Source organism: Coregonus lavaretus (genome assembly GCF_964263955.1).
Source record: "Coregonus lavaretus genome assembly, chromosome: 22".
NCBI lineage: Eukaryota > Metazoa > Chordata > Actinopteri > Salmoniformes > Salmonidae > Coregonus > Coregonus lavaretus.
In genome coordinates this window covers 37560247-37584607 of record NC_140009.1, presented here as the reverse complement: position 1 = coordinate 37584607, position 24361 = coordinate 37560247, and the positions used below count along the sequence as shown (strand labels likewise).

The following is a 24361-nucleotide window of genomic DNA, read 5'->3' as shown; positions in this document are numbered from 1 at the left end:
CAACCTGACTTCTAGACAACACTCTCATCCAAGAACAAACCAAGCCCACTCTACTAGCCAAGGAAAAGAGGGGCATCTGCCATTTTCCAACAGCACTGCAGATTTAGGGATGGTTACAGCTTGTTGTTTATATCATAAAGTGAAGGAATGAAGGACTATTTAAAGAGAGCGAGAAAGAGGGGTCAATTTACCAGATCAGACGGGGGAGCTGGGATGCATGCTGTGGTCACCTGAAACAGAACAACAGACCATTTTTCCAACGAGAAACATGATCGAATCAAAACAGACAGTCAAACATACACATTGCGTTCTGAGGCTATCTGCTTCGTCTCGCTTTCCGCGTCTGTTTTTTGTTGTTGTTTTTTTTCTCCAGGAAAGAGGGAAGGGAGTGGTGGGGCTGGCGAGGCCGGGGAAGATGGTCAGAGGAAATGCTCCCTCAGACAGACGGAGAGATAAAGAAAGAGAGAAACACACATCTAAGCCAGATAAGAGAGCCCTGTCATCCCATGAAGACATGATCCACATGAATGTAGATTACAGTAGAAATACCAGGACCAGGGAAGTATGGTATGCAAGCCCCAACATTCTCTGGGGCGCTTGGTGGGACGGTCTGAGAAAAGCCAGAGGTTGCATCATTTATCTTGCTAATACACTCCACTTTGGTGTGTCACAGTGGCACAGTTGGTAGCCTGGGAGCATGTGCACATAATCCCAAGTGCACCAATGTGGTCATGCGCACACTGATTCATATAAAACAGACAAAGGGCTACAAAGTACAACTAATAACCTGATTAAAAGCATGTATTAGAAACATTTACTTTGACAACACTACAGCCTTTGCTGTCTTGCACACACTCAGGCAGGCATGCACACACCCACACAATGTAATTTCCCATGCGCAATGGTCTCCAGATCGTGAACCCAGACTTCTGATCCAGAGCAAGTGGAAGGAAGCGATGTAGCAGCAGTAGTAGAGCTGAGGCAGGGTTGAGGACCACAGTCATGCTTACGTAATGGCCGAGCACACTGCAGGCCAGAGTATGTCCCAGCATTTCCACTCCCCAACCCTGGCACGCCTGTTTGTTTGGCCACAGGAAAGGGCAAGGGCTTGTATATCTCATCGTGTACAGAGGGAAGTTACAGACCCCTTGGGTAGGAGTATGTTTGTGTTTGAGTGTGTGTGTGTGTGCCGGATATAGCTAGTGTGCTTGTGTGCATGTCTAAGAAAGTGTGTGGGCTTCAAACCTCTTATCCTCATACAGTAGGTGTCTGTAGGCTAAGCACAGTGGAGGTGTCAACAGACAATGTGCTGTAACGAGACACTCGACCACCACTGCTTTATTCTGTCAAGCAATGATTTGTCTCCATGACGATAATACTTTTTTTCTTTAAGAATCATAGCAGATCTTATCCTGTGTCCTGACTGCGAGTTGGGCTTGTGAAACTGAGACCACATAACTATGAAAACAAGAACATGTCTAAAAGGATGTAGCAGGGTACTGCTGCTAACACAAGAACAACATGGCATTGCACTGCTTGCTGTTTGGGGTTTTAGGCTGGGTTTCTGTATAGCACTTTGTGACATCTGCTGATGTAAAAAGGGCTTTATAAATACATTTGATTGATTGATGGCCAGAAGGTGAACCAGACAGCACACTGTCTTTCTTTCCAACTGTTCCTCTCCTCTGCCGCTAACCAATTCTGTCCCGCTCTTTCCCTTGTTCTCTTCCAAACTGACTCCCTCTCCCTTTTTGACATTTTCTTTCCCTGTCTTTCTCCAATAATCCCTCTATCCAGCGTTCTCCCTCCCCCCTCTCTTTCCCCCTCTCTCTCCCTGTCAAACTTTCCCTCTCTCCAGCAGCATTCCCTCTCTCTCTCTCGGCCTGCTGCCCTCCCCTCTCAGAGTGAGCGATGGGGCCTGCAGCAGGGGAGCATTACACCAGAACAAACACACCAGATTCCATCTCCTGGGCCAACACTTACGCACGCGCTTCCTGCAAGTGCTCTCCCCCTCCCCTCTCCTCTCCCTCACTCCCACTCTCCCTCCGTGTACCTCTCCCGCCTCCCCCACTCTATCACTCTCCAAACAGGCCCCGCTGGTAAGGCTCATGGTTCTAACCCCTCTCTGCCTCTTCTAGATGGGCCACTGGTCCAACCAATGTCTTTGATCCTTTAAAGCCAGGGACCACGGCTAATGCACTCACTGTGAATGCATCTCTTCAGTGCTATGCAAGACTAGCTATGGGAGAGCTAACTGATGATGAGGTAGCATTACTGGTATGTTAAATGTATGAGTGAGTGTGTGGGTATAGGGGAGATCCTAGGGTGCATAACAGAACAAAGGGGTCTGCTTCATGTCCACTGACACCAAAAGGTGTCTCTGTAAGTGGAGTACAGGGGAAATAGACTGGAGAACAGGGGAGGAGACAGGGAGGAGTAATGTGGATGTGAACATCATGTAAACAATATCATTAGTGAGCAGAACTGGGGCCAATTTCACTTCATCAACTCTGATTCTGCCCCACCCCAATGGTAATTCATTCAGCATTTCTCTGTCAAAGTCTGATTCATGTTTTGTTCAAGAGTTGAGTCTCTCAAGGGTCTCTTTTATTCCATCAAGCCTATCACTAAACAAGCTCGAAAACTGACAATGAGCATACTAAGGCTGTATGTGTAACCATAGAAACGTCACTGGATTTGCACACTTTGTATCCACCATAAGTCTGTGGTAACCCTGTTCCACATTGAGTCACAGAACCTCATGACATATCAAAACAGACTGCGGTGTAATAGAGTGGTCATTGAAACCCACATGGCAGGATTTTCACAACCAGATTCTGGTTGTCTAATCGCCAGCCCCAACCATCTGGTTCTCTCAGCTTTCAATTAGCATAGGAGAAAATCACACACAGAAATGGCATTAGTACATTTCTATGACTTCACTGACATGGTATGCACATTCGTGAATATGATTATACACTGAGTGTACAAAACATTAGGAATACCTCAGAACAGCCTCAATTCGTCGGGACATGGAGTCTACAAGGTGTCGAAAGCGTTCCACAGGGATGCTGGCCCATGTTGACTCCAATGCTTCCCACAGTTGTGTCAAGTTGGCTGGATGTCCTTTGGGTGGTGGACCATTCTTCATACACATGGGAAACTGTTTAGTGTGAAAAACAGCAGCGTTGCAGTTCTTGACACACTCAACCCGGTACGCCTGGCACCTACTACCATACCCTGTTCAAAGGGACTTACATTTTTTGTCTTGCCCATTCACCCTCTGAATGGCACACATACACAATCCATGTCTCAAGTGACATCAATAAGGGATCATAGCTTTCACCTGGATTCACCTGTCCAGTCTGTCATGGAAAGAGCAGGTGTTCTTAATGTTTTGTACACTCAGTGTATTTGTCCTTAGTCTTACTGGAACCAATTGTTGTCTTCACATAGCATTTGTCCAAGACAATTATATTTGATGCTTATTAGCCAACTGTTTTCCCCGTGGGACAGCCAATCAGAGGGCAGTGATGAAAGGGAAGCCAATCAGAACTGAAAGCTGATGCCAGATGGCCTTGTGCGTTCATTACAAAAGGGTCTCTCCAGACGGCTGGTGATGACATAGTGCCCAACAGGCATGTGGCTGGTTAGTGTCCCTCAGGCAGCTGTCCATTCTCATAGACCTTCCTGGTATAGAAGATAGTGGGGTGTGACTAAGGTCAAAGGTCCAAGTCCCAGTGGAGGTACCTGACTGTATATCTCTGAGCTAGGTTTCATTATTCAAACACCCCATCCCCAACCCCCAGTCAATCATTTTTACTAAGCTGGCATGAGCAGTCTGAAGCAGACCCAATGCCCCTTAATCACTGCAAGGTGTGCCGTCTCAGAGTCCCTGAAAGTGAATCATGCGAGAAAACTAGCTAACGTTGGGGGCCTCGAAAGCCAGGACTGGGATAAACTGCTGTAGGGAATGATCTCTTTATCCATCTGGTTTAAACTCTGTCCATTATATTTGTCTCCCTCTCTATCTCTTTCTTCCTCTCTCTTCCCATCTCTCTCTCTTTCCCTCTTTTCTTCCCTTTCTCGTTCACTCTTCCTCGCTCTCTTTCTCCCTCTCTTTACTTTCTCCTTCATTTTCCCCCTCTTTTCTCATCTCTCTTTATCTCCCTCCCCCTCTCTCTCCATCTCTCTCTCTTTGTCCAAACAGCTGAGGGTGGGTACAGAACAGAACAGATAGGACAGAGGTCACATGTGTCCTTTTGGTATCTGTAATTACTGTGTGGGACTCCCAGTCATAGAGCCAGAGTCAACAGCGACCACAACAACCCCCCTCCTCTCCTCCTCCCCCCTGCCTCCTCCAAGTGCAACAAGTATTCCAAGAGCAATGCTGGACAGAAATAAACAGTGGTAAATAAACAGAATCGAAAAAAATCAGCAAGACGAGATTGTGAGAGATCAACAATGGAAAAATCCCCTGTGAACCAACCAACATGAGCCATTTTTATACCGTGTCTAAATGGTTTCCTCATCCTCCCTGTTCCCTCTGTTGTTTAAAATGGGTTCGTCCTGACCATTCTAGCCGGAGCTAGTCTCTTTTGCTGTCCCAATAGTATTGCTGAACTCTGAACAGATCCAAATCCTCAGATGGCAATACCTCTTTCTCTTCCTCTAGTTCTAAGAGAAATGTTTTGTGGTAAGGAGTCATTGCCCCATGTACACAGCAACAAACTGACCGTCATGACTCACTATACAGTCACGTCTTTGTATTATACAATGTATAGTCAGTTCAATGTATGTATGTACCTACAAATAGCAATAACCTGGATGTAATGACTACTGTATACGGCACCAGACACATTATCATGGTCTGCCCTGTAGTGGAGAAAGCGGAAAGAAATTCTTCGGATGATAGGGAGACTATGCAGCCTTCAGCGTTGTGCAGTCAGAACAGAGCAGAACAGTGGCCAATTAGCCTGGCTTATTTCCCCTCCACCAAGGGTCGTCTGGCAGAGCCCCAGACCTGCTAAGCCAACTGTCACGCTTATGGTTTTAACGCTGATCAGCATCACACTGACTCACTCACTAGTCTGCCCACATTCAAAACAAGCCACGCTATCTACCCCGGCAATTACCATGACTCTGTGAAAGGGTGGTGACTCAGAGTCTCTAACGATGATGATGAGACACAGTCATTCTATTTCTATTCTACACTTCCTGTAGTACATGTTTATATAAACTAATTAAGAGATAAATATATAACAACTGGATTTTAATCTGATTATTTATCAGTGACACATCCCTAGTAATGATTACCAGGAAGATTTTTCGGTTATTCTGAGCTTTGGTCTGACAGGAAATAGAAGATGAGCAGAGAGGATGCTGGGGTCAGCTCTGTGTTGTTGACAGGGTTAGGAAAACAGTAGAGGTTAACCGGCTCTACAGGCCTTCCTCTTACAGTTGTCTGTTGTCCCTCCACCACTTCCTATCTACAGTACTGTACCCCCCCCCCCCCCCACACACCTTCAACTGGTTTCCCGTAAAGGGCAACCAATATCCAGCTGGGGGGGTTACTATTCCTCCAGAAATAGCGGAAATGTCCTGCCTTATTGGGTAGCTCATCAACATTCCCTGACTCTTAATCATGGACCCCCTCCCCTCACCCCCTCCCCTACCCCGGTCCCCCTTCGCTCCCTGTGGACCACATTTTCCACTCCAGCTCACAGATAAGGAGGAACTGTTCTCTACACAGAGAACATGCTGAAATAAAACACTGTTTTGGCATATTGGTGTATTTTTGAAGTGGGATCGCTCATGAAAGAGATGAGCCAGCTGTAGGTTGTTGACTTCGTGGTTGGATGACTGACCGCAACTCCACAAGACAAGTACAGGAGGAGAAGCCATAGGGAGAAGCACACAGACTATTCTTTTTTCTGGCCCCCTCTTTTCCAGGAAATGCTTTATTCTGGGAAGAGGAGACCAAGGGCTTTTCCCGAGGGAGCATCGACAGGACAGTAAAGTAACTCACGGGACAGTTTGTCACCAGGCTGATGGCACCACTTGTCTGTAAAAGGTTGTAAATTCAGTCATTATGAGAGCACAATGGTTCACAGATGGCCAGTGAATAAGGATGTCTCCAGATGCATGGAGAAACTACGTGACTAAAACTCTTACATGAGGAACTGAGGTGTTACATACCCTACTCAGACATTTAGGGTTAATGTGAAGATCAGCCAAATGTGTTCAAGGTCTTGTTCAGAGGTGGAAGTAACAAATTACAAATACTCTTGTTACTGTAATTGAGTCGCTCTTCCGAGTACTTGTACTTTTTTTTTTGTATTTTTCTAAATCAATAATCGTACTTTTACTTACACTGTAAGTATGTTTTGAAGTATTGTACTTCACTACCTTTTTAAAATCATCTGTTACAGAGTACAATTTTGTAGGCTATCCATTATAGTAAATCATAATAACACGGAAAGTTTGCGAAGCCATAAAAAAACTGCTCATGTTGTTTAGTCAGTGACCAATCAAATCAAATTTCACACATCACGCCAAAACAGGCCAATCAAATCAAGCTGTGTCCACAAACTGAACAATGAATGGTCTGAATATTTTCAAAAAGGCTAAAATAATTTAGCATGTTCGAGATGTGACGTGAAAGAGAGGAAATGCTTTTTTATCAAAGCGGTGTGTGTGAAAAACAATGGAGACAGAGGAGACTGAGGAGACAGTGTTAAAGAGGAGGAGGAGAATCCCTGGCCTCATCTCAGTGACCAGTTCTCCTTTAAGCACAGGAGACGGGACAGTATAATCATGAAATGCAAGCTTTGCTTACCCAGGATGATGGAAGTGGCCGCTAAGTTAGCTAGCTATCTTTGCATTTAAGTTAGCTAGTTAGCTACATGGCTAACCACAACCCGATGATGATAGCCGTTATTGTGCCTAGCACGTCATTGTCACTATGTGTGGTGGTGGCTAGCTAGCTAGCCATGGAAGTTATCTGGGCTAGATAACAACATTAAGCTAATGTCAGCAAGTGAACTAACGTTAGCTTTGCTTGGTCATGACATATTTAGAGAGACCCCACTGGGCAAAAACTGGTTGAATCAACATTGTTTCCACGTCATTTCAACCAAATAATTCAATGTGATGACTGAATCAACATGGAAAACTGATTGGATTTGAAAAAAGTCATCAACGAAAGGGAATTCCGTCCCATTTTCACCCAACTTTTAACCTAAATCTATTGACATGGTGACCCTTTTTGTTGTTTTCACGTTGAATTCACATTAGTTGACAAATCAACCCAAAACTAGACGTTGAACTGACTGTCTGTGCCCAGTGGGACCTAGGAATTTTAACTATGTACTTTCTCTGTGTAAATTAGGATAACATTCATCTAAAAGCCAGACTCTGTAGCTAAGTCTCATAGCATGGGTCAAATTGTATTATTTTTTAGCTAGCTACACTACCAAGAAAATCGTTAAAAACTTAATTGTGAGGCTAAATATACTGAACAAAAATATAAACGCAACATGCAACAATCTCAAAGATTTTACTTAGTTACAGTTCATATAAGGAAATCATTCAATTGAAATAAATTAATTAGGCCCTAATCTATGGATTTCACATGACTGAGAATACAGATATGCTTCTGTTGGTCACATGAAGCCGTTCATGACACCTTAATGAGTGTTTAAGTAGGCCAATAACCTTCATGATTGATGTATTCATTTAACATCAGTGTCTCTCTCAAGTACTGTTTTGTCTACACGTCATTATAATTTTATTGAGTGTGTATGTGAAGTGAGAGAGAACAATAGATGGGTTTGTTAACATTAATTTGTATAAAACCAAACTCATTGTGTTTCATGAGGTCATGAGACATTCATTTTGCACACATTGATGGAATCCTTTTGTTCACACAGGAAACGTCCATCAAAGATGACGGTCTACAATAACCTCACCTCAGCACGCAAAAATAGGCGGACCAAGGAACCATCAAACAAGCAAAGATATCAGCAAGCAAAGATATCTTACATGATCATTTATTTCTATTACAGTTATTGTCCATTAATTACGACTATTCTAACAGGTGTTAAAATGTGCTTATGTCTTACAGGCTGAGCCCTACAGAAATTGCCTTCTTGACCTTGATGAGGCCTGTGGTGATGGCTGGTGGCGGCTTTGAACATCCTACAGTCAGAGACCAACACGCATATGGGGTGGCTGCTGCCGGTGATCTTCTCGCTACAAGCAAAACTTAAGAGGCTGGAAGCATCGTGCAAGATGTCCCTACCACTCATAAGAGCCATTCAGGAGGGTCTCCGAAAGCGCTTTGGAGGAATGATGGAAGATCCCCAACTTATTGCTGCTGCAATCCTTCTGCCAAAGTTACAAATCTCTTGGACTGACAAAGCAGATGTCATCAAAGCAGGTAAGAATTCCTCACTCTAATATTTGTCACATTATTTGTTAACCTCAAACGTGTCCCTATGGTGATAAGATATACACTGAGTATACCAAACATTAGGAACACCTTCCTAATATTGAGTTGCACCACCCCCTTTTGCCCTCAGAACAGCCTCAATTCGTCAGGGCATGGACTCTACAAGGTGTCGAAAGCGTTCCACAGGGATGCTGGCCCATGTTGACTCCAATGCTTCCGACAGTTGTGTCAAGTTGGCTGGATGTCCTTTGGGTGGTGGACCATTCTTGATACACACGGGAAACTGTTGAGTGAGAAAAACCCAGCAGCGTTGCAGTTCTTGACACAAACCTGTGCGTCTGGCACCTACTACCATACCCTGTTCAAAGGCACTTACATTTTTTGTCTTGCCCATTCACCCTCTGAATGGCACACATACAGTACACAATCCATGTCTCAATTGCCTCAAGGCTTAAAAATCTTTCTTTAACCTGTCTCCTCCCCGTCATCTACACTGATTGAAGTGGACTTAACAAGTGACATCAATAAGGGATCATTGCTTTCACCTGGATTCACCTGGTTAGTCTGTCATGGAAAGGTGTACTTAATGTTTTGTATACTTAGTGTGTATGGTCACTGTGGGTCTTTTCTTAAAATGTTGTTACTCTAAGGTTGCATTACGGGAGCTGGCCACTAGAGTACCCCATGCACCTTTTAATTGCCTCTTGCATATACCTGTGTCTACACAATAGCTACAGCTTGACATGCACTCATTTCAACATTAGACTTTTTAGGTCAGAGAACATCTAAAAAACTCACTTCAGTCTCAGTATTTGAGAATAACAAGTATGGAAAGTTAGCTAATTATCAAGGTCAATGTTTTTATTTTAAAGGTAACTCAATTAAATGAGCTACTTTTAACTTTTACTTAAGTAGTTGTTTACACCAGTAGTTTTACTTCTACTTGAGTACATTTTTATCAAAGTAACAGTACTTCTATTTGAGTGGGATATTTCAGTACTATTTCCACCTCTGGTCTTGTTCTTATAACACATTATTACAGAAAACAAGGTGATGACAGCAAGGTCAACACAAAACAGATCTGGGCCTGTATCCACAAAGCCTCTAAGAGTAAGAGTGCTGATCTGGGATCAGTTTCACCTTTTAGATCATAATGAAGAAGAGTACAGCTGTAGGAAATGTGAATTATTATGTGGATTATAATTAATGGACTTTGTTTGAGGGGTTGATACATTTTTCGTTAGGCCAAATCAAGTCTGACATTTAAAAGTGTAAATTTAAACGTGTATTGTATTCAAGGTTTAAAAATGCTTCTAAAGCTTGTAATTTCCACATTAAAATGTCAGACTTGATTTGATCTACCCCTCAAAAAATGTGCATTAATTATAATCCACATAATAATTCACATTTCCTCTTGCTGCAGAATTGTTTTCCTGCTGTAGCAAACTGGTTCAAATTAAGATCCTACAGGTTAAGACCCGCTTTGTGGATACAGGCTCTGGCCTAACACTGACCTGACCATCTGTCCATCTCTCTCTCTCTCTTTCATTTTCAATGACTGTGATAAAAAAAAGCTACGGTTATTACACTAGCATAACACGGAGGCTGGTGTTTTTATTGAAATCTGACAGATTTTCATGGACAATAACGTATAAAACCCTCAGGGCCAGGGCCAGACGGATGTTGTACCATGTGTATTTGGGGTTTCTGTTTGCTCTTCTGTATGTGGTTTCAATAAAACCCCAGGCAGCTTCCTTCGATCAGAGCTTCCTGAATCCCAAGCTTTCATGGGCGAGCCCCTTAGCCCTCAGCGCTGGCTCTTAAGGCCAGATAACAGTTGAGATGGCCAGAGTCCCATGCCCCCCGGAGGCTGGCCTCACCCTTCCTGGGCAGGACCGATGGCTATCGCTGCCTGGGCACCGGCCACCACCAGTCAACAGGACAGCCTCAGCTATCCAGCTATCATCTCCAGACCCAAAAACATCCAGGCCACAAACAACACAACAGTGTGGAAATAGTATCCTTCTGACAAAAAGCATTATTTTGAGGAAACACAGCCAGACCACAGGACAAGAGTGGCCTACATACTATACCAGGTCTACTGCAGATGAGTTTGTGCCCATTCCTAGATAGAAATCATCAAATATGATATTGAAAAACCAACCGGCTATGGACTTTTATTGATTTGCTACTTTTCAAACCCATCCCCTTATCCTCTAGTGCTCTCTCCTCAGATGTAAAAGATGCTACGAAGATCGGAAGGCAATCTCTGCCACATGCCTTCTTCCATAACGCATGTCGCCCGCCGCCACAGTCTGCCAAGTCTCTCCCTGCCCCAGGCCAAAGCTGGCATTCACTCCTCCATCAATGACCCTTTCACATGGAGCAACGTGGGGCTTGGGTGCGGCCGGTCCCCGCTCTGGGAATGGAACAGTGAAGCCTTCACATCAGTGGAAAGAAACTGTAGCCTTCCTTAACCCGCTACAGCTAAGCTCAGAGGGTAGGGACAGGGAGGACAATTCCAGAGTTGGGCAAGTTACGCAGGAGTGAATTGGTTTGGGTTCTTACCTTTGCCTCGCATTTCTTGTGAGTGGCTGTTTTACACACTGGAGAGAGAAGGATAAGAATGGAACAAAGGGAGACAGAGAATGGAATATTAGTCAGCTTCCAACATCCAGGTTAATTTTGTGTATTTGATGTAGCATTGTTAAAAACATGATCTAACTGATCTGATCTCCCTAGACAATGATCAGCTTCCAGTCAGGAGGATGTTGGCTCTGAGAGAGACAGCGAGCTAGAGCTAACAGGAGTGCCAGCTGAACAGGATCCTCCATGGAGGAGGGTGGAGAGAGAGAGAGAGAGAGAGAGAGAGAGAGAGAGAGAGAGAGAGAGAGAGAGAGAGAGAGAGAGAGAGAGAGAGAGAGAGAGAGCGGGAGAGAGAGTCTGAGAAGAGAGAGAGAGAGAGAGAGAGAGAGAGAGAGAGAGAGAGAGAGAGAGAGAGAGAGAGAGAGAGAGAGAGAGAGAGAGAGAAAGAGGGAGAGCGCGAGAAAGAGAGAGGGGGAGAGAGAGCGACTCACCTCGGCAGAAGGATCCAGTGCTGTCCACACTCTGACGACACACCCCACACTGACGCCTCTTCTTAAAAGTCTTCTCCTTGAAGACATGGGGCTCTTCCTTGCCCGTCTGTCAACACACAGTTAGAAACCCAGTACTTAGGGAGTAGCACACACACTAGTGAGTTGTTGGCGTGTTTGAGTGAAAGGAGCTTTGCAGTCAGGTGTTGCTGCTCTTTATTTCTGCTCCAGCCCCTCTGGATGGATGGTTGTATAATGGAGGTCATCTTCTAGTAACTCACCCATGATCCTACTTTGTTTCACAACATGAAATTGGCTTTGAACATGAGACTGCGGGGGGATGGGAGTTACACGTTTCATGGCATGGTAACTAAGCAAATGTAAACATATGTGAACAAATTGTTGCTCTGCTCTTACACACAGACACACATTCACACACTCTCTCTCCCTATGTCATGAACTAAGGAAAGAAAGGATGGAGAATGTTTGTGGAAAAAATGAAGGCATACACACCCACTCAGATATACTGAGGGCAAATCCACCAGTTAATGTAAGCCCTCAGAAGTGTCCATGCATGGCCGTGTGTCCATGTCTGTGTGTGTACAGTACAATCTATCTACCGCCTCAAAGCCTGTCTGTTTTCATTGGTCTGGAAATCAAACTGAAACATAGAATGAACCTTTGTTACGGCGGTGTGTGCCTTTCCTCTTCAGTAAAAGGGTCTGTTTGCACACTTTTCCATTCTCCTCTCCCGCTACGACTGGGCACTATTTGGACAGCTGGCAGGAGACTGTGCTTATCATGTTCACTACGCAACTGTGTGGACACCCAGGGCTGGCACCACCCGCCTCACCTCACCCCCCTCCCCCTGCCCACCCATGGCCCCCCCTCACCACTGACCCCAAGCATGCCAGGCATGAGACTAAACCACTGGCTCTCTGAAACGTTCTGCCTGTGTGTCTGCAGCCATGGAGTGGACCGGGAACAAAGTTGAAATAGAGACACTAATTAACTTCACTGCAAGCCTACTATTGTGTGTGAGTTAAATACTGTGGGCATGGTTTCACAACATTTTTGCTAAAGACACGATCATTCTGCATTACAGACCACCTGGCAGACAGAGACAGACGGACAGACAGACGGCAGCGCCTGCATACCCTGGGTTGCGTTCAGAAAGGTGCAATGTACTGAATGTTGCAGAGATAAAAAGCTGACATGATTCCTTACTTTCCTTGTCAGAGAGACATTTCTGTCATTGGGAACACTTCACAACATTGTGCAATACTGAACACGGACCTGGATACTGACATAAGCACAAGCAGCCAGCCACAGCTGGTAAACACTCAGTTGAAACAATGTGCAAGATGGGGCCTTATGATAACAATTAGGTGTAACGAATGAAAATGGCCACCATGTGAGACATATGTCTCATGTATCCTTCTGTATGACATAATAGAAATGATTGGCTCTCTTTGGATATTCAGCTGCCAAATGAGAGCTGTGAGGACAGGAGGGAGGGAAAGAGAGATGGGGGAAAAGATAGATAAGGGTATCTAGTGAAACTGCTACACTCTTAGAAAAAAAGGTGCTATGTAGAACCTATCAGCTGTCCACATAGGAGAACCCTTTGAAGAACCATTTTTGGTTCCAGGTAGAACCATTTTGGTTCCAGGTAGAATCCTTGTGGGCTCCATGTAGAACCTTTTCCACAGAGGGTTCTACATGGAACCCAAAATGGTTTTTACCTTTAACTAAAAAGGGTTGTACCTAGAAACAAAAGGGTTCTCCTATGGAGACAGCCAAATAAGTGTCCACAGCAACTTGACAACTTAGACTGATTCAGTTGATTCAAACCAAATATCTTGGTTTTCCCACCGTCTTTACAAAGTTTGTCTGTGATTTTCATGATTTTTCGCTCTCCAGTCATTGGTTTACATATGTTGAAAAACAAGCTAACATTCCAGCAATGCTCCTCAAACAGTACTTTATTTATACAAACATTATATATTATTACAAGTTTGCAATGTTCACCAACAGGCTATATCCCATTCACCTTCATGGCAAAGTAGGTCTAAAATGGGCATGCATAACGTCTTACCTCGTCAGCCGCCCAAATAGAACTTCAGACTGGGTAAAATAATTGCAGACAGTTCTCTGTTACAACCCCTCCTCTCCTAAAAACACCCTTCAAGTACACACCAGTGAGTTGCTACCTCACAAACCTGACTGTATGTGTAGTCAGTCAGTGTAATGGGACAGCCTTTATCGCCAAGTCCCTGTGTCTCCCGTCTGCTCTGGGACAGCCCCTCTTCCCCTACCCACCCTCGTCCCCCAGGCATCAACAGCAGTTCAGCACACAAGAGGGTCCTGTTCTCTTATTTTTTGTCGTCCAGCCCAGAAACCCAGAAGTTCCTTAGTCAAAGAACCGCTTTTTGAAAATAAATCCCTCCCCTTCCTTCTCCCTGTCTACCAGATGCCCCCAGAACAGAAGCGTGATTGAAGGGAGGAGCCGACACATACACACAGATGCTACACACATCCATCCCTACACACCCCCTGGATGCTCTGACTCTCTCTTCCCCTCCAAAAATAGGTTGATATTTAGTTTACACAATGATGGGTATTGTGTGGCACACTCTCTACCGGACTGGACCCACTGACCCCAGGCTAAAACGAGGCCAGGGGCCCAAGGCAGCTGGACTATAGAGATACTCCATAAGGGTAGGTCTTCTCTTGGGTTTCCCTTTAGACTCCAATATCTAAACAACTGAAGCTGTATTTGGACCTGCAAGTCAACTCCTCTGATGTTGTGATGCACTGGCTGGATGAGGGGCTCCAGCAGCTGAGGGAGAAGAGTTGAAGGAGATGAGCTGCAGCGCAGCTTTGAGTGTTCACTGTTCAGTGCAAGAGCAGATAGCATCATCCTTTATGTGCCATCTGGTCAAATGATTACGGTAGAATAATAACGTTTGTAATATGCCATCCTCTCTCCACTATGAGTCTTTGTGACTCATATTGTTACAGGGATTGTGTGTGTATACGTGTGTGTCTGCAGTACAGTACCCCTCCCTCCATTAAAGCCAGTGTGTCACAGATGGAGATCAAGTGTGTGTGTGTGTGTGCATAATTGTGTGTGTTCTCTCTGTATTCCCCTCCCCGTAATAGAAAGTCTAAAGATGCGGATGTGTGTGTGTCTGTGTGTGTGTTTGAATGTGTGTGCGTGTGCGCGTGCGTGTGTGTGCACGTGTTTGTGTGTGTGTGTACACGTGTGTGTGTGTTCTCTGTGCAGCCTCCCTCCCGTCACAGAAGGCCAGTGTGTCTCAAAAGGGTGGGACAGGCAGTGGAGGGAACAGAGACAGCTTGTTCCAGTGGTGAGGTCAGCGTTGCGCCATGACACACTTCCTGTGTAGCCCTCCTCACTGTTTTAACCTCTGGTGGTCAGCCTGCTGTTCAGGGGCCGTATTCATATCTCTCAGGGTAGGACTGCTGATATAAGATCAGGTCCCCCCTTTCCATTGTATTCTTATTCATTTTGATCTAAAATGCAAAACTGATCCTAGATAGGTAATCCTACGCTGAGACTTGGGCTGGTTCTACCTTCTCTCTGCTCCTTTCTCCCTCTAAGTCTGAACCACAACACTGTGCTGCTGGAGCTGGGCCCTATCTATCTACTGATAAATGACATGCTCAGGTCACTGCAGTACACAGCAGCGCCAGTCTATTAGCAGTAACACTGTTATCACTGCCAAAGGAAAGATTGGACAATGTTATGGTGTTACCTATCCACTGTGGTTTCCCTCATGTTATTATTACACAATTTACAGGAACTTTTGACATGGGAATATGATATTGGAGTTGATTGATTGGATGATACGTTAAGCATACATCCACTTCTCCCCTCCTCACACGCAAGCTAGACACACAACACATGCAAGAAAGCACACACCCACTACCTGGCTTACCATCACCACCTGGTTATTAAAATTGACATTCACACACACCCGCAAACACAGACAGACACACATAAACACACACAGAAACACAAGCACACAAACACCTCTAAGGAGATCACAATTCACTTTCATTGGGAAATTGCTATGACGCAGTAATAAACACAGAACACATCGGAGATGGAGAGACGGGGAGGGAGTGGTGCGCATGGAGTCATATGATCATTTTGCCACTTTCCTTTTAGGCTTTCTGTATCAGATCTGCAAGAATACCGCACAATGCTATGACATCGGATTATACTGTAATTGGGCAAATTGACTACACTAAGGCTAGGATATTCATCCACAATACTAGTAATCTACTCTAGAAGGAATTTCAATTGAGTATAGTTTGCCAGAGGATGATTATCCTGTGGTAGAGTCTCGAACATCTCATTCAGTCGGACAAATAACCCTGTCCATGTGCTGCTGTGTAACTTTCGACTAGTGGGGTATACTGTCAAAGAACAAGCGTGAGCCGCGTAAAGACACGGTAGAGTTTGGAAAGATGACTAATCCACTAATCTAACTTCGCAAGAACATTTACAGAAAAATATAACTGTTTGAAAAAAAATAACAGCACTGGAACATTTGACAAGAGACTATAAACTATTTATATCAGCATGACAACATTTTGAGGGAGATGGCAAGCGCAGCATGCGCAAATTAATGGGATGAATACTGTCAAAGTGGATGCTTGCACAGTTCCCCACACCCCAATGTAACACTTTGATTCCCTCACGAATTTGCATTATTTGATGGACCATAAGTAGTACTATGTAATACTAGTCCTACAATAAAAATACATTTCAATAATAATAATTACTTTTCCATTATTTTCTTACCTTATTCATTTCTTTTTCCTTTAAGTCTATGCCTCGAGGCATAGGTCCGAGTTAGACTTTTTAGTTCAAAAGTTCTCTTACATTCCCAAAAAGTCCTCAAAACATAGTTTGCAACAAAAAATTACCTTGTTTCTTTTAGTCTCCCTCTGCTCTGTCGCTATGGGTGGAGCCATTAAAGGAAAGGCCATTGTGGAATTGTATTACTGGAATTCCCCTCTGTGATTGGTCAGCTGTGGGAGGGGAGAGTGAAGATATTTCCCCAGGATTGGTTAGGATTGGGAATTAGAAATGTAATTTCTGGGGGCAAGTCAAAATGGTCCCAACATTGCATGTTAACCAGCATTACATTTTCTAAACTCTCCAGACACAATCCCCCCAAAATGCCCCTCATATGGTTATGTAGCCCTCTCTCTCTCTCTCTCTCTCTCTCTCTCTCTCTCTCTCTCTCTCTCTCTCTCTGCATGGGAAAAGTATGTTAACATTGCCAAAGCAAGTGAAGTAGATAGTAAACAAAAGTGAAATAAACAATAAATATTAACAGTAAATATTACACTCACAAAAGTTCCAAAAGAATAAAGACATTTCAAATGTCATATTATGTATATATACAGTGCACACGCATACGCACAAGCACACACACACACTTTTTTGGCATAATAAAGGTGAGAGGGGAGCCTAAAGATCTAATTGGACATTTTCCTGTGGAGGGGTTCGGGAGCCAAACTAGTTCCATGTTACCAATAGCTCAAGAGCTACACCACGTGGGGGGAAGAGAGAGGTGCAACAAGTAGTGTGCAAGTGCGTCAGTTCTGTGGCGTAGCACATTTTCACAGGTGGTATTGTGAGTTCCAAATCGACTCCAAGCCCCTATTCCACAGCCACATCTGTCGATCTTAGAGGATGGGATAGATGGAAGCATTATGTCGATATTTCTACCCAGCCAACTAGAAGCCAAGATGAAGCTATTAATTGCCATAATTGCTATAATGCACAAGAGAATAGTGATCAATACCAATAATCTGTGACCTTGACATGATCTATAACTATTCATAAATAGGAAAGTATTAGAAACATGACTACGTCTATCTAACCCCTACATAATTTGAGTGTAACTCACAGGAATCCCAGAACAACACATAGGGTAATTCAGTCCAGCCGTTAAAAAAAACACCTAAGCACCATGGAATTTCTGTCTCATATGAAAACGGAGGGACCAGGGACGTTTATTTGTCTGTAGCTTTTTTCTGTTGGAGAGGAGGGGAGGAGATGGGGAGAGAGGGGAGGGGCAGGAAGGCCACGGGAGAGATTAACAAAATACAGGGTTACCTCCTCGAGCTGACAGGATGCTGGGATTTAGAGAGGGGGATGGGGTTGGGGGTTTGGGGGACAGATGAGGGATGGGGTTTAATTACACCTGTTGAATTGGCCCTAGAACACATTTTATTCTCACATCCTCAAATACACATAGACACATGGATGGACAGCAGGTTGACGTTTATTGTCATGAGTCTGGTCCTGAAGGCAGAACTGAGCGATTTCCCCTTAGATAGACAAGTTGGCTATATTGTAACATTTTATGAAAACAAAAATAAGCTTTTTGGTCTTAATTTAAAGTTAGGGTTAGGCATTTTGGTTAGCAGCGTGGTTAAGGTTAGGGATAAGGTTAGGTTTAAAATAAGATTTTATGACTACTCTGCAGAGCTGCCTCCAGAGGAAGATTCATGATGAAAAACGCTAACCTGGGGATGGACATGTGTAGTTATTTACAAAGAAAGATGTATGGACAGAGACAACTACAATAGAGAGGAAGAGGGAGCAACAGCTTTTGAACCTCAAATAGGGGGGCGGATAAGCCTGTGTAAAGAGCAAATCAGGCAGAACTGCCTCCCACCATTACAACTTTAACTGTGCAGAGATACTGAGAAACTGAGTCCGAGTGAGCCTGGCTGATCCTCATCAGTACTGAACATATAGAATGATACCTCTAAAATAAAATAGGCATCAACTGCTTTTAGCTTAAGTTCACTAAATGCAAAGGATATAACACTTTAGGGAATAGGGGAAATGCATGGAGCAACATGGAGGTAAATGAAAAAGGTTTAGAGAGTGGGAACATTGGCCAAGAGGAAATGGGGTGGGGGAAAGGGGAGTGAAGGGGGAGCTGTATTGCTTGAGGAATGATTGTGTAAGACAGTGCTAAGCCAAAGGTGGATAAGGTACAGCTGTACAGAAAGAGAGAGAGAGAGAGAGCAAGAGAGAGAGAGAGCGAGAGAGTACATACTCACGAGAGTAAACTATAAATACATATGCACGAGAGTAAACAAAGCTAGGCTGAGTGGGTCTCTTTGGGGTTGTATGTATCTTGGGAATATTTACTTTCATTTTACATGAGAGTAATAAAATGCTGAATCATATCCCACTTCCTTTATGTGCTCTCCCTACTCTCCTGCCAAATTCCAGCTCATTCCCAAAACATTTCCTACTCTTTCAAAACACTCTTTTGGATAAAATATTATCTTCAGGGGTTCTGTTATTTAAATGGGTGGATCTGGGATTTATTGGGATGGCAGGTTATGGAGAAAGGAAAGGCTTTATATTTCCTTTTCCCATTTCTCTACTTTCATCTCATACTCTGCCCCACACAAACATTCCTCAACAACAGTTTTGGACATATTATTGTTCTAAACCAGAGGAGTCAAGTCTAGTCAAAGATTGACTATAGTTTGACCACAGATAACAGGATGTGAGTGTTTCCATGTGAGTGAGTTTGTGGTTATGTGTGCCAGCAGAACGGTGTGTTTATGTGTATTTGTGTCTATGTCTGAGTGAGAATTATGGATCGTAGAGGCTATTTTTACCATTGATCCGCCAATGCTCTTTCCTGTGTTGGGTGTGTAGAAAATGCCCGTGGAATATGGTTGCTGTAAGGCAGTGCCAGTTTAAAGCGTAGTTGGTCTTTCAGGAATTCAAACAATTTTCTTGTGACCATTGAAGGGATGAGTAATCTGAGCCTGCAGAACCGCTGTGTTACATCTGTAAACCACAGTAACAGGTGGAACAAGAGGGATATCTAGTCATCTATTCTATAAGAGTCACTACAGTGTTGTTGTACTCTATCTTCACATTCAAGAGATGGAGAGCTGCCCAGCTCTGTCTTAGGGTGAGGGGCCAATATCACAATGTTCTCTGGAGATCAAGATAGGCTTTGAAAGAGTGAGTATCATATCAAGATAGATTCAATTGCCAAGCAGAAATAATCCCTCTGGCTTTGATCCCTGTTGTTTATTTGGCTACAGCAAATTGTGTTCTCTTTTACCTGCCAAGTCGTTTAATACTATAAGCCATTAATGGAGCTTCTCTATGATAACAACACAGCCAGCCCACTCATTGGATGTACTGTAGCCAGCAGCATAATAAAGCCGTGACGCATCATGGCTCATAGCACATGACTTGTGAGGCTGAAAAACAATTACCAGTATAACCATCACCTTGCCTTTGGCACCCAATAAAAAGCATTGCCATTCTAGCAAACAGGAAAACAGGCATCGCCAGTAGGACACCGTTGTAAAGTGTATTTATTAAGAAGTCAATGATATATCTTCCATACTTATCTGTTCCTGGAGCATTTTTGACGTTCACAGCTGCAGCCAAACCAGTCAAAATGAAATAAGTTCCTCAGAGGCCACCAATACTGTACATCGGCTCTGTGATAAGTAAATAATAATTTAAATGAATAGCTTGAGAGCATGAGAAGAGAATGATCCATTCTGACAGTAGACTCCAGTTCCCACACCCATACTGACGGGTCAGTTGGATGCAATAGCCTGACGTCATCCAGGGGGCTTAGCATTCCCACACTCCACAGCATGTGCTGTAACCATGGGGACTTACAATAACACTAATGTACCCAAACAGGGTTCCAATTATACACAGACTCTTGGGGGTGCCCGACGTCTCTTGGGGTTGCCCAACATTTCTTTGACAATTTCCATTCTGATGAGGGGGCCATGATTTGTTATGGGGGTAGCCCCTTGTAATTCGAACCCTGCACCCAAACATGGGCACAGACACCAGACACAACTCAAAGTAACAAGCACACTAATATACACAGACTAAACACATGCACACTAATTGATGTATATATATATGCAATTATCATCCAGGTTTTGAAATGTTCCTAAAACACAGCTGTTTTGTATTGGACCAGCTGTGGCCACATGAATACCCCTAGACAAGCCCACCCAGACACTCACCTTGGTCAGCTTCATCTTGCCGCTGTTGGACCTCTCTGGACCTCGACGCTTCAGTGACCCTCTCACCAAGGGCACAGGCTCCGCTTCCTCCCCACAGCAAGGCTCCGCACTCAGGGCGCAACCCATATAGAGATGTGGGCCCTGGCGCTCTCTCTTTCTCCTGTTCTCTCTTTCCCTGTCCCACACTCCCTATCCTCTACCAAGCACTGTTTTCCTGCGTACTCTCAGGCAGCTGTTTTTGTCGGCGGACGCGAGGCCCTTCCCCTTTTCCTGGCTCCCATTCAGCCTCACGCACACTTACCAAGGGCCAGAGGATATACGTTCTCTCCCTCCTCTCTCTCTGTCTCACACAGACACATGCATCCCCCCCTTTCAAATACTCACATATAGACATACAGTACATATATGGTCTCTCTCCTTCGGTCCCTCTCTCCCAGGCACAAATTGTTACCCTCTCCCTCTCTCCCTCTGACTAACTCTCTTCTCTCATAAGCATATACAATACCTCTCTGTTTCTCCCTCCCGCTCTCGCTCTGAAGCAGTCTCTGTTTCCTGCTCACACATACACAGTCATCTTGCCAGACATTGCATGTATTGTCTAGAAATGGGTTCATAAAGCAACAAAACCACAACAGTCGCAGTTTGGATGCTCTAAAAGAGACAGCCCTCTTAGTGTGGAACCAGTCTCCTCTCCCTAGGCTACTTACAAACTTGGAACATGCAACATCAGTTCCAAATACTGCCAGCAGAATTGAAGTGGTCAGAAGTGCTGCTATGGACATCCCTCTACTCTAAACATCCATAATTTTGTCTCCACCTTAGAGAGTAGACAAAGTTAACTTACTTATACCCGCTCTCACACTTTGCTACTGCTCCCAAAAGAGGCCCCTTAGTATGGCAAATACTAGAGTGAGAATAACATTATTATTCTTGCTTTGTTTCTCCTCTGTCTTTTCAGTGTTCTTTGTTTATCCTGTTCAGTGTGTTTTGGCTGCTGCATGTGAACTCGCAGGGCTTGGAGACCGTACCCCTTAAAAGGCAAATTCTTGATGTGCCTCCAAACCCCCTCTCTCACTCCCTTGCTCCATCCCCCTTTTCCTCTCTCGCTCTCTTTCCCCTCCTACCTCGGCAGACTGAAAAAAGCAGTCGGCCAGGCTACGTCTCGTTGTTGTAAACGTGTTGCTCCCTCCAGACGGCCCTTGCAGGTATTCATCCCCACCTCCCTTTCCCTAACCCCCTCTTCCCACCCCTCCAGTTGTGTCCGTTTCCAGATCCCAGTTTGTGTGTTTACAACTGAACCCCTCCTGCTTTAACCACAGTACAATTAACTCCTTTTAATCAACTTCCATCCCTTAGATCCTGTGTGGAGCAGACTGATCACAGGGAGAGGATTTGGATGAAGCTGGGTCTGTAGCTGGGCTTCCAGACAGTACTGGTTATCAAAGCATACCAGATACAGTGACACATATAACCATACTGAAAAAACACTCACCATCTCTAAAATGGAGCCCCTTTTGGCATGGAGCATGAAGTCTCATTAGCAGCTACTGTATGTACAGTACAGTCAGGGAGCCTTACCATCTGCCTCCTGTGCCTCTGTTTGAGACTGAAGCAGTTCCTATACATTGAAAAATATGACAGCGTAAGGACAGACAAATCAGAGACCAAATATGGGATGAGAGAATCCCTGAGAGAGGAAGTGCGAGGAGAGCGAGAAAGATAGTCACGACTGAAATTATTGGCACCCTTGATAAAGAGGAGCAAAAAAGTCTGTATAAGATACATAATACAAATACTGAGCTATAGTATATTGTATACAAAAAAAAGGGGGAAATTCTATTATTTTATACTAATACAATTGAGCTATTTTTTTGTTTTGTTACAGGTAATAATAAACAATGTAAAAAAGATAGGTGTCAAAATTATTGGCACCCCTATTTTTTTATACTTTCCTTGATATCTTTCAGTCTGCGCTTATGGACTGCCCTCTTCAATTCAAACCATAGATTTTCAATGGGGTTCAAGTCTGGAGATTGAGACAGCCATTGCAAAATTTGCACAATAAATTCATGTCTATTTCTATGCTCCTCAAATTTTGCAAATCAACTGATCACAGATCTCTGTGATAAAGATTTTTTTCACTACAATGTACATATATAATATATTAATAAAACACTGTATTTTACACTGGTTGTCTTTATGCATTGTTTGAGCGATGTAAATGAATGAGCCACATTCTCAAAGCTAGAAAAGCTATTATTTTTCAAATGATTATCAGTGTTAAGGGGCCCCCTTCTTTAGCCTACCAGTCTTTGGTGTCTTTCTATGCCCAAACATACATTTTAGCATGAACTCAAATAGAACAGTTGTCTGCATATCGTAAACCTCAATTTTTTGCCGTTTGACCAAGGACAGATTTGCGCCACGGGTGTGGGCATAATCCATAAACAGGAAAGAACAAAACATTGGCCATATCACAGACCACAAGACAAAAAGGCAAAGTAACAAGCTAACCAGAACCAAAATGAAGTGCTGTAGGGCCTTACCAACATCTTCCCGTTAGAAAAGCTGCTCCTGGTAAAACGCTAAGTGAACGCGGGCTATATTTAAAGGGATAGCTCACCCAAATTACAAAATGCACATCCAAATCATCCTAAAGTATCTAAAAACGGATTGTGTAACTCATTGACGTTAAATATACAGCACATGATTTGGAAATGAAGTGCAAAAATGCTAATATACTGAAGGTACCATTGACTTGTATTGGATTTGTGCCACAAATGAATGAACACAACCGATGCATGGATTGCGGTCATACCTTGTCCATTGACTGCTTACAGGGTAAGGAAAGCAATATGTCATATGGGAAACTACCCTTTAGTGTCTAGAAGCCAGTAAGTAAAGGCACAAATATCAATCAATCCTCAAATGTTAGGATTGGGATTGTCGTCAGTAGGTAACTTCGGAAATGTATTATTTGACCCAATACAAAAGGTAGTGGCAAAAGGTTGTAGTTATGGAAAACACAGGAGGAAATAGGAACAGAACAAGCGCTGTGATGGAAATGTGCCAAATAGGAACCATCTTCATAATATTGAGTACAAAACATCACTATTAAGAGTAAAACATTTTTTTGTAAAAACAAAATACAATGCATGAGAATGACAAATAACAGGCGGTTATAGAGGTGGGAAATATAATAGTTTCACATTCAAAAGTGACCAATAAAAGTTGCTTTTGGGAAGAAAGTTCAACTGCGACTCCTCAAAGCTGTGGTGAGGTTATTACCATGTACATTTCCTTCAATTCAACCTTGAATTCAGATCTGAGGCTGTGCTCCACACATTTCCCATTACTGACCCCCGTTAACCTTGACTGAACACAGCCAGGGGCTTTGTCTCTCCCTCCCAGGACAGGACATCTAGACTTCCCCTGGGGGCGGAGGCGCCTCATCTGTGTCCAGGAATAGACCATATGGGAGACAAGCAGGAAAAGATGCTGGGAAAATGTCAAGAGTTTAACAGTGACTCGGAGCACATGCAGCTGGTCCGGCTACAGTATACTCCTCAGAAACACTGGGTTCTGTTCCCTGCGCTCTCTCTCGCTCCCCCCCACCTCCTCAAAATTACACAGAAATGCCTGTTTACTATCAGCGTTCCGAAGCAGAGAAACCAAAACAAATGCTGTGGGGGGCTCCGCCTCTGCTTAATGAGCCCTGTCACACAAGGTTAGAGGTCACAACCTGGGC

At 43.9% G+C, this 24361-nt stretch overlaps 1 protein-coding gene across 4 annotated transcripts in view; it reads right to left on the bottom strand.

Annotated features, from left to right (window-relative positions):
- The window catches only part of LOC311149342 (tensin-2-like), a 49421-nt gene extending 27802 nt beyond the window's left edge, over nucleotides 1-21619 (bottom strand). For 2 of the 4 annotated variants that reach the window (XM_084186509.1, XM_084186510.1), the window contains exons 1-4: nucleotides 20614-21619; nucleotides 11530-11635; nucleotides 11021-11058; nucleotides 192-230 (exon numbers count right to left, since the gene is read on the bottom strand). In XM_084186509.1, coding sequence (XP_084042635.1) covers nucleotides 192-230; nucleotides 11021-11058; nucleotides 11530-11635; nucleotides 20614-20739 — 309 coding nt within the window. In that variant the 5' untranslated portion in view covers nucleotides 20740-21619. The other 2 variants (XM_084186511.1, XM_084186512.1) reach the window with 2 other exon arrangements.
- Between the last annotated feature and the right edge of the window lie 2742 nt (nucleotides 21620-24361).